The 10,103-nt window shown below is 53.5% G+C and overlaps 1 protein-coding gene across 1 annotated transcript; it reads right to left on the reverse strand.

Moving 5' to 3' along the window:
• Positions 1-2,219: 2,219 nt before the first annotated feature.
• TMEM270 (transmembrane protein 270) lies at positions 2,220-4,767 on the reverse strand. Its single transcript, XM_060033137.1, has 3 exons — positions 4,636-4,767; positions 2,659-3,078; positions 2,220-2,516 (listed from the first exon to the last, which is right to left on the reverse strand). Exons 1-3 carry the CDS (start codon positions 4,765-4,767, stop codon positions 2,220-2,222), a joined length of 849 nt encoding a protein of 282 aa, XP_059889120.1.
• Positions 4,768-10,103: the final 5,336 nt, after the last annotated feature.

Raw genomic sequence — 10,103 nt, forward strand, 5'->3', positions numbered from 1 at the left:
GGGGAAACTGAGGCTCGCGTGATTAAGGACTTGCCCAAGGTCACACAGACGAAGTGGTGGGTCCAGGATTCAAACCTGAGGCTGCCTGACCCCAAGAGGCCTCTGATCTTCCCACTGCCTGTGAGGAAAAGCCAAGGGCAGATTCACACCTTCGCCCCGTCTTCCCAAGCCCTGGCCCCCTGATGCCAGGGCCCCTGGAAGGCCCGGGAGGACTTATGTTCAGGGCCTGGAGCTGTAAGCTTCATACAGCCAGATCTCAGCTCACGTTAAGAGCCCAACGGAGCGGCGCAGGCCGGCCCCTCCTGTCCAGCTGGCGACCAACTAACTCCCAGCTGGGGCGTCCAGGATATTGGGGTCCCCTGAACGCTGGCTGTCTCATCAGGGATCACCAGGTCACCGCCATTGCACAGACATGGAAACTGAGGCCCGGAGGGGAGGCCTAACGATACGTATAGTGTGACTGGATTCCTATCAGTACAATCTATAGGCTCATTGAGTGCATGCATGCAGGTTTGCATCTATATTGTGACTGGAGAGATAGTCCACACACAGCTGACCCTGTTTCTCAGAAGTTTAGAACCAGAGAAAAGGAACGAGTTTTACCTTAACACCTCTGTACTTCAGGTAATTAAAACAACAACAACAACATTTTTTTAGTAGAAGGAAAAAATACCCCCCCTCCCCTTCACCCCCCATGACCCTCCACCCCCGTCCACTGCCAAGGGCTGCACGAGTCTCATCACTGGTTCCCAGCTCCATCCCGGATCTTGTCCTCTCTCCCAGGTGGCACAGGTACTTGCCACCTCCCTCCATTCTTGGCCTTTGAGGCCCCTCTCCACCTGCTCGCTGCCTCCCACCTCCCCCGCCCCCCACCCCACCCCCAGGCCACAGCGCTGTCAAGGACCATCTTGGTCCCTGGCAGCTCAAAGGCCATTCAGCTCCACAGGCCTGCTCTGGGGCCTCCTTCCCATCCCCCCCGTCCCCACCTTCAGCAGTGGGCCAATGTCACACACTTCTGCCCTCAGCTTTCCCTGCGTGCTGTGTGTGGGTTCTGGAATCCCAGTTGTGCTGACCCCTTCACCAGGACCTTGCAGGGCCTTCCCCAGCAGGTGCTCTGCCTGGTCGGCCAGCTGGGAGCCCTTCAGAGTCTCCCCACGGGGGCAGGCCAGGCCTGCCCCTTCGGACTCAGAAGAAGGGCCTGGAAGTTCACCCCACACCCACCCTGGGCCATCTGCAGGTTTACATGAGAGGCAGGGCAGGAATCCAGCCCTAACTTCCCTGGGAACCAGAATGGAGAAGGAGAAACCAGGGCAGAGCTCTCTAGAATGTCTTCCCACACTCACACCGCCGTCAGGCTTGGGAATGAGTAAGCGGTGATCGCTAACTCCCAAGAAACCGTCCCTCCCCTCCTCTCACAGAATCACTCACCTAAGAGCGCCGTCAGGGGGATCTGACCCACTGAAGCCTGAGCTTGCATTGGCTAGTCAGCACCCCTTCAGTGGCACCTGAGCAGCTAGGGCTGAGTGCTGAGATACCGGGTGTTTCCCCCTCCCTGGAGGAGCTGGATCTGCGGATGGATTTGTGGGTGAGTGGGTGGATGGGTGCGTAGGTGTGTGTGTGGGTGGACGGATGGACAGATGGTTGGATGGGTGGGTGGGAAAATGAGTGGCCAAGTATGTGAGTGGATGCATGGGCTAGTTTCAGACTGGCCCAGGAGTAACTACTCCTCAAAGGAATTTTCTAAATCTCTGAAATGTGAGGACCTGGCACCCCCCAGAGGCCAGAGTCTCTAACTACCCATCATCCCTAAAGCCTTGAGCACCAAGTCTTTGAGAAGCAGGGACATGGACCTCAATGAAGTTAGGGGTTCTAGGAAATGAAGAAACCTTGGGTCCAGTGCTGGCCCTTCCCCTGACTTACTCTGGGACCTTGGGAAGGTTCAACCTTCTGAGGCTCCGTTTTCTCATCTGGATACCTGTGCTGGTCAGTGGTTTAAACAAAATTATGTGTGGTAAGTGTCTGCAAGGGTTACCTGGCACATACCAGGTGCTCACCGGAGGTAACTTCCTTCCCAGAGGCAGCCCTAGGACACGCATGCACCCACACACATGCCCGAGCGCACACGCACACACATACACACACCCCCGGCCCAGTACGGAAGAGGGACAGAGAGTGAGACCCTAGGCCGGATCAGACGGGAGAGGCAGATGGGCACACGTTTATTCTACAGGAGCTCCAGGCTCTGGCAGAACCGGCCCAGCCTCGGGGGCCAGGGGCTCCGGGAGCGGGGACTCACACAAGAGCCCCAAGGCCTTCTGGGGCTCAGCCTTCTGGGCCTGGGCCAGCTGGGCTGTGTGCTCAAAGGCAGCCTGCAGCAGGTGGGAGGCGAGGCAGGTGGTCCAGGTGACAAAGTAGGCCAGGTGCCAGGAGGTGAGTGCCGCCATGCTCTCCACACCGCAGTGCAGACGCTTCAGCAGTGCCGGTGTCCCCAGCACTACGCGGTTCTCCAGCAGAGCCTGGGAGGGGCAGGTGGATGGGCAGGTGACGGCCAGGAGCTCACACGCTGTACTACCTGCTGCCAGCCTCCGCCCCCGCCCAGCCCAGGCCCAGTGCCCCAGGCCTGCCCTCCCCAGCCTGTCCCACACCCACCCCACCCACCTTCCTGGGCAGCCGGCCCAGGCTGCAGCAGTGGGCTTTCTGGCACAGTCTCCAGGTCGGCAGTAGCAGCAGCCCGGCAGCCAGCATCAGGCCGTGCAGATATGACAAGAGCAGGTCTGTCCAGGTGGCCGCAGAGAGGCCCAGCTGCTCCCAGGCACCCAGCCGCTTCAGGGCCAGGCCCGAGGCCCGGGCACAGCCCAGCACGCCTGCCCACACCAGCCTGGGCGCCCGACGCACCAGCCACACAGGGACTTCTATCAGTGTCAGCCCAGCCTGTAGAACCCGGCCCACGGGGCAGGCTGAGATCTTGGCGGGTGGGTGGGACCCCTGGGCCTCCTGGGTCAGCCCTGACAGCCAGTGGTTAAAGAGGGTGGTCTTGAGGGGCAGGAAATTGCAGAGGTGGGCCCGGTTCTGGGCCAGCTGCAGGAGGAGGAGACAATCACCACCCGTTGCCACTCACCTGCGGCAGGAGCCCTCCCTGACCCAAGTTTTATTGTGGGGGTGGGGATGCCAGGCTGCCCTGGGCCGTGCCCTCCCCCCTCAATCCCCACCCCCCCCAAGAACGATCTTTATTTGTCACTTGGAAGGACTCCATTCTCAGGAGGGAGCTTTAGAGGTGTTTCATAGTATATTTGATTTTCTTTCCTTTGGGTTGTTTTTGTTTGTTTTGTGTTTTGCATTTTGTTTTTGTAGCACTAGGCGGCTTGCGGGATCTTAGTTCCCTGACCAGGGATCGAACCCAGGCTGATGGCAGTGAAAGCGCTGAGTCCTAACAACTGGACCACCGAGGAATTCCCTTTCCTTTGGGTTTAAATGGTTATTTACAAACCTCCAGACTGAAGGAGGTTGATCTATTATCATCATCATCATTATATAAGGAATGACGATTGCCCTCAGCCCTCTAATCCTGCAGGATTTGAACCCAGGGCATTTCCTTCTCCCAAGCACCTGGGATTCCTTCTTATCAGTTGCCTCTTGGTGTCATGAGGGCAGCTGGGGACAAAGGCTGTGCCATTAGGGGTAGACAGTTGTGAGGCACAGGGACAGTGACAGAATGAATGACTGACCTACTGTGAGGGCTAAGGAGGGGGAACACAAGAAGATGTCCAGATCCCTGTCCTGGGTGACAAGGTAGATGTGATGTCTCCCATCCACTGGGAGAAAGAGTGGGCCTGGATGGGGAAAGAGGCTGGAAATGAGACTCACTGGAGTCCTGGAGCTGAACAGCCCCTCATCAGAGCCCTAAAGCCTCCAACCCCAAAGCATCGCCAACCCACCAATCCGGACCCCACATGCTCTGGTCCAGAGGACCACCTGGGGCCCTAGGGTACAGTGGTGTGGAAGGCAGTCACCCGGGGTTGGCTGTGTGCCCCACTGTGGGCGGGATCAGCAGAGCCAAGGGGGTGGAGCAATGCTGAGAAAGGAAGGAGGTCCAGGGGTCCAGCTAGGAGGGGAATCAAGATGGAAACAGGAGCTGCACCTCCACCCCTCAGCTCGTGAGGTAGAAACCAGGAAGGAGAGAAACCTGTCATATCCCACATGATCCTATAAGATAGGCTACAGGAGAGGAAACAGAGGCTCAAAGAGGTGGAGCAATTTGCCCCAAGTCACACAGCTAAAGAGTAGAGCAGCTGAGGTTCCAATCCAGCCATGTCTGTCTCTCTCCTGCCCTGTGTAATCTCCCCTTTCTCTGCCACAGGAGACCCTTTTCTGATAACTCAGCCCACTGAGGAGTTGTGATTTGGAGACGTGACCCCAATGGTCAGCATTTGCATGTTTGAAAAAGACAGATGGGACGGGCGAAACTTAACCCACAGGAGTGACCCTCTATAGAGAAAATTCTAGCACTGTGGCTTGTGGGTGGGGCTTCTGAGAACTGTCGGATTACTCCGGGAGGGAGGCAGCCACCTTGTTTCACCTGCGGAGTCCAGCAGCTCTGAGGTAGCCCTCACCCCCTCCCCCCCAAACCCCACTCACCAGTGCGGAGAGTCCCCAAAGGCTGGATCTGACCGGAGGGACGGACTCCATGTCTGTCCCTCCTACCCCCCCTCCAGGTGGGAGAGGCAGGGTGACCTCACAGATACTGCAGGGTGGGGGCCAAGTTACCATGGGGACCCAGCTGCCGCAAAAGGCTCTCCTTTACCTGCCTTCCATCCCATTGCTGAACGGAAACTGGGGTATTTGTCTTCCACATCCTGTCAACTTCCTAATTGGAGACTGCTCCCAGGGACATCAACTCCACGAACCTCCCGTCCACCCAGCATGGGCGGCCAAGGCAGCGTATGGGCGCTGTGCCTTCCCACGTCCTTCCAAATCCCGAAGGAGCAAACGCCTGGGATACAGAAATCTTCACCCCCAGGGCCTCAGGTGACAAAATGTTTGGAGGCAGATGGAAGCCTCAGCCACCCAAATCTGAAATCTCCTACCTAACCCCCCCCCATCCATCCTTCTTGCATGTTGCTAAAGGTTGGTCCCCAGTCACAGAAGCAGAGAAGTGCGGCTGTGACCTTTATTCTACGATGTTAGTGATGTGTCAGTGGGTTCTGAGATTCAGTTAGAGGAGGGCAGGAGAGAGAAAATGTGCCCAGAGGATCCTGGAGAGAGGCATTCTCAGAGGGAAAAGGGGCACTTGTCTGAGTGAAACCCCTCAGGGCCACAGGCTGCCTGGAGCATCTCAGAGAGGTTTCTGGAGCCATGGATCAGGGTCAAAGGCTTAGAAATCTGGGAGAATCCAGAACCTTGATCACAGCGTTTCCTGCATTGTTTTCCTGTCTGGGTCCCAGCAGATGCCCCAAGATGCTGCAAGATGAGGCTCTCACACATTTTAGAAATTTTTTAAAGACGCCCTCTGGTGGCAGGATCCTGTGAGTGCAGGGCACCGTGAGCAGAGGGCCCCTCTGCCCTGGCACACAGTGCGATTTCAGTCTCGCTACCCTCCTCGGCCAGGACCCTTGTGCAGTATACGACCCGCCCAGCTGTACATGGCAACCTGCCATAATGAGTCCCTGGAAGGTCAAAGACAACCTTTGCCCAGGGCAAGTCCTGTTCACCCATTTGTTTCCTCCCCACGGGGCAACAGCAGGGGCCCAGAGGGTAAAGCGTGCAAAGTCCCTCCACTCTGTCCTCTGCCCTTGCCCCTCCCCTACCCACCCTCTATGTCTCCAACGCTATGTCCCTGAGGGGTCGCTGAGGCTTCAGAAAGGCCACCTTGAGCTAAGTTTTGAAGGATGGGTAGGAGTTTTCCAGAGAAGAAAGTATGAAGGATGGTCCGGGCAGAGGGGACAGGATGATTCCAACAATTCAGTATTACTAGAGCATAAAGTAGGAGGTGGGAGGAGCACGAGGTAGATGGTGAGGTCGGCAAGGACCACATGGGTCATAGAATATTCTATCAAATGATAGGAGCCATAGAAAAGCCAAGGCAGCAAGGCACTGGACATCAATGGGGGCTTTACAACAGTCCCTCCAGCTGCATGAGGAGGCTAGACTAGGGCAGAGAAGGGCTCTTGGGGGGAAAGGGGGAGATCTTATAGGAACCCACAACAACAAGCTCTCCAGGCAAGAGATGATGGCAGCTAGGACGGGGGCTGAAGTGGCCAGATGCCAGAAACATGTGGAAGGTGGAACTGACAGAGTTAGAAGCTGTCAAGAATGGTGAAAGGTCCAAGATGGTACCCTACTTGCAAGCTACCAGTCGGCCTGCTGGGGTTTCTTGGATGCTGGTAGAAGGCACAAGACTCATGGGTCAGAGAGGATGGACAATGTATTACAGCACTAGCAGTAACCTGGAGTATAACTATTTTGCTTTGGCTCTTTGAGTCCCAAATCCCACAGGGTGACATGAAAAGGGGCAGATGGTACCTGTACACTGAGTGGGTGAATCACAGAAGAGAAACCCTGAGCTTAGGGAACCCCAATCTTTTCTGATGGGCAATAAGCAAGCCTGCCCTTTGCTCCTGAGAGAGACATTATTTTTATCATGCTGGACCATGCCTGTGCTTTGAGAAGAAGTTACATATTCCAAGCCATGCTGGAAAAGATCGCTCAGAACAAAAAGCAACCGATTCCTCTGCAGAAACACAGGAGATCTGTGGGGAATTGTTTCCCAGCAGAAGTTTGAGGAAAGAGAGGTAAAGCGAGGCAGGGGTCAGGGGGTCCTCCTCAGAAGGCTTGGGCAAAGGATAGATGGAGGTACTGCCCACTAAGGTGGGGGTTGGAGGAGGAGCGGGTTTTGGGAAGAGCCTGATTGCTGGGAGTCAGATGATGGGGGCTGAAACTAGCCTTTGCAATTTGTTTTCCATCCTGTCTCTCCTCCCCTCTTTGGCTTGCTCCCAACCATGACCCCTGTTAAAAAGAAACAACAGGCCCCAAATGGAGTCACTTGTGCTAAGCCCCTCCAGGCCTTAATAGTTAACCTAATTGCAATTTCAGCCCCCAGGAGTGGAATTTTAAGCCAATCCATCTGGAATTTCCTGGTCAGCACTAATGAGGTAATCTGCCTAAGACCCCCTGCCTTCCTCTAGGGGAAGGTGACCTGGCTCGAAATAATCCACCTTCTTAATTTCCTTTTCCCGCCCTCCTTCTGCCTATGAAAGCCTTCCGTTTTGTATACCTCCTCAGAGCACTTTTCTACTTGCTAGATGGGATGCTGACTGTTCATGAATTATTGAATAAAGCCAATTAGATCTTCAAATGTACTCAGTTGGATTTTGGCTTTTAACAGATTTGGTGGCAGTGGTGGGATCCAAAGTGAACTTCTGATGGCTTTTGGGGACAATGAGAAAGACAAGTGTGGTACCCGGACACCCCTTTTTGAGTTCACTGTCTTTCTCAGCATTTCTGAAGCCAGGGGAAGTTCCTCATGACTGTGAGCTCTGCTCTCTTTGCGTCAAGCTCCTGGTCTAATTGGCTTTCCAGTTAGTTCCCCATTTGTTTGGAATCTTTCCCCAAATTCCACATTGGGAGCTGCCACGGCTACAGTAGTTCCCCCATTTGTCTGGAATCAGGCTGCCGTCTTCATTTGCTGAGGTCTGCTGGTTCAATGCTTTCCCCCAGTCCAAAGTTCCCCAGGAACTGTTGGTAGTTACCAGCTGGAGTTGGACTGGGTCCAACTTGAGCTGGACTGGGTCCAGTAAAGACTGTTGCTAACAGGAATCTCAGAAGCCAAAAAGTTGCAAAACTTGGTGGGTGCTCTGCAAACACTGGAGACATCCAAATCAAATTGGCTAGGAAGAGAAGTAGCTAACATCAAAGTAGACTGTTTCCACTCAGGACACTGGATCAAGATTTTATACTTTAACTAAAAATGAAACTCTCCCTTCTCCCTCTCCTTTACCCTGGCGTTGGCCTGGAAAGATAACGTCATCACCCATATCTCCCAGGCCATTGCTAGGGGGTGTAAGCTCTGGAATTTAGAACAATTTTTTATTTCAGGCTAGAAGATTCTCACCCCATATGCACTAAAAACCTGAATGACCCCTGGCTTAGGAGTAAATCCAATGGGAGTATGATCAGAAACCTCTCCTTAACTCTTGAAACATTGCCGATTCCGTTGCTAAGACACTAGCTACCCAGCAAAGATCCTTAGACTCTCTGGCCAAAGTTGTTCTTTATAACAGGATTGTCTTTTAGCTGAGCTGTTCTGTGGCCAACACCACCTGCTGTACCTAGAATGAACACTTCTGGGGAAGCTGAAACTCAATTACATAAGATCACTGAGCAAACGACTTGGCTTAAAAAGGTGACTCCTTCAATGGAGTCTTTCTTTGATTAATTTGATTTTGATTGGTTTGGGTCTTGGAGACCCATGGCTCCCAAGTGCACTCTTAACATTGGGAATTATCCCGCTTATAGTTATAATAATATCCCTGGTGCATTTCATTCTCTCTAAAGCTTTAAATGCATATTTACAGCTGCTAATCACCAAGCAAATCTCCCTAAGACTGGACCTCAAAAAAGGAACAAAGAGAATGATTGACTAAAAAATTGTGAGTCTGGAGTTGTGCAACCTGTGACTACTACACAGATTCAGCAACAAAGCAGCATCACCAAAAACTGAGAACTACAGAGCAGTAGGTGAGTGGTACTGATGCTTAAAATTTTGATCACATCTCTCAGTTAGGTTGAGAGTTTGATCAAAGTGAGGGGGAGTTGTTAGAAAGAAACTACAGGCCCAAAATGGAGTCACTTGTGCTAAGCCCCACCGAGACTTAATGCCTAACCTAATTGCAATTTCAGCCTCTCTCAGGAGCGGTGTTTTAAACCAATTAGTCTGGAATTACCTGGTCAACACCAGTGAGGTAATCTGCCTAAGACCCTCTGCCTTCCCCTAAGGGAAGATGACCCTGCCTAAATTAATCCACTGTCTTTACTTTCTTGCCCCACCCTCCTTCTGCCTGTAAAAGCCTTCCATTTTGTACAGCTCCTCACAGCACCTATCTACTTGCTAGGTGGGATGCTACCCTACTCATGAATTTTTGAATAAGGCCAATTAGATCTTCAATTTTCTTAGTTGACTTTTGGTTTTTTAACACTTGGCATCACCATACCCAGAATTCCACTGTCACTAAGGCTGAGGTGATCATCCTTTACATCATCTTGACCAAACTCCCTGGACCATGTGGTCCAGGCAGGAGCTGGAGACCTCATTCTGCCCCACTGCCCCCAGGGCTGCACCTCAAGGTACCTCTCAAGCTCCTTTAGGATGCCAGGCCCGGGCCTCAGTCTCAGCTCCAATCAACTGTCCCCCACCCTCACCAGGGCCCTCATCTTGGTCCCCAAGCTAGATTATAGCAAGGCTTCTCTGAGGCTCTCAGACCACAGGAGGGAGGAACACAGAGGGCTGGAAATCTAGTAACAGAGGTCAGAGATCGCCCCTGGAGTGTAAAACCAACACAGGACCTCCTCCTAACCTAGCTCAGGGAAGGGCAGTCCCAGCCATGCCATCCCACGGGCCAGAAACCCCAGAGTCAGAGTCACCCCATCACCTTCCCTCCTAATCTTCATATCAAGCCACCTCTGAAGGCCGGGACCATGAATCTTGTTCACTACTGTGCCCTATGCCTAGAACAGCGCCGGGTGCATAGCAGGAACTCCATAAATATTTGTTGAATTAATAAATGAATGAATGAGTAATGGCCTTGGAGATCCCCACCTGCCAGGTTGGAATGAAAGCAGCAGGAGCTGCTGCAGAAGGAGCCCCCCCCGCTTGGATCCTTCAGAAGGGATCCCTCCACTCCTTTCTCTTTCCTACTCATCACTTAGGTTCAAGGCTATCCATGTACTATTGTGCTATGTGGTGTCGGGCAATACCTCCACTCCCTAATGGGATGGACCTGGTGGGATAACCGAATTATCAGTGGCCGCTGCCTTGCCTAACGCCAGGGGGCGCCATTCCCCAGTCCCTGCCCGTCTCCGCGGAGATTTTCCTCCCCGGCCCAGGACCG

The sequence above is a fragment of the Delphinus delphis genome, chromosome 15 (genome assembly GCF_949987515.2).
Source record: "Delphinus delphis chromosome 15, mDelDel1.2, whole genome shotgun sequence".
NCBI classification, from domain to species: domain Eukaryota; kingdom Metazoa; phylum Chordata; class Mammalia; order Artiodactyla; family Delphinidae; genus Delphinus; species Delphinus delphis.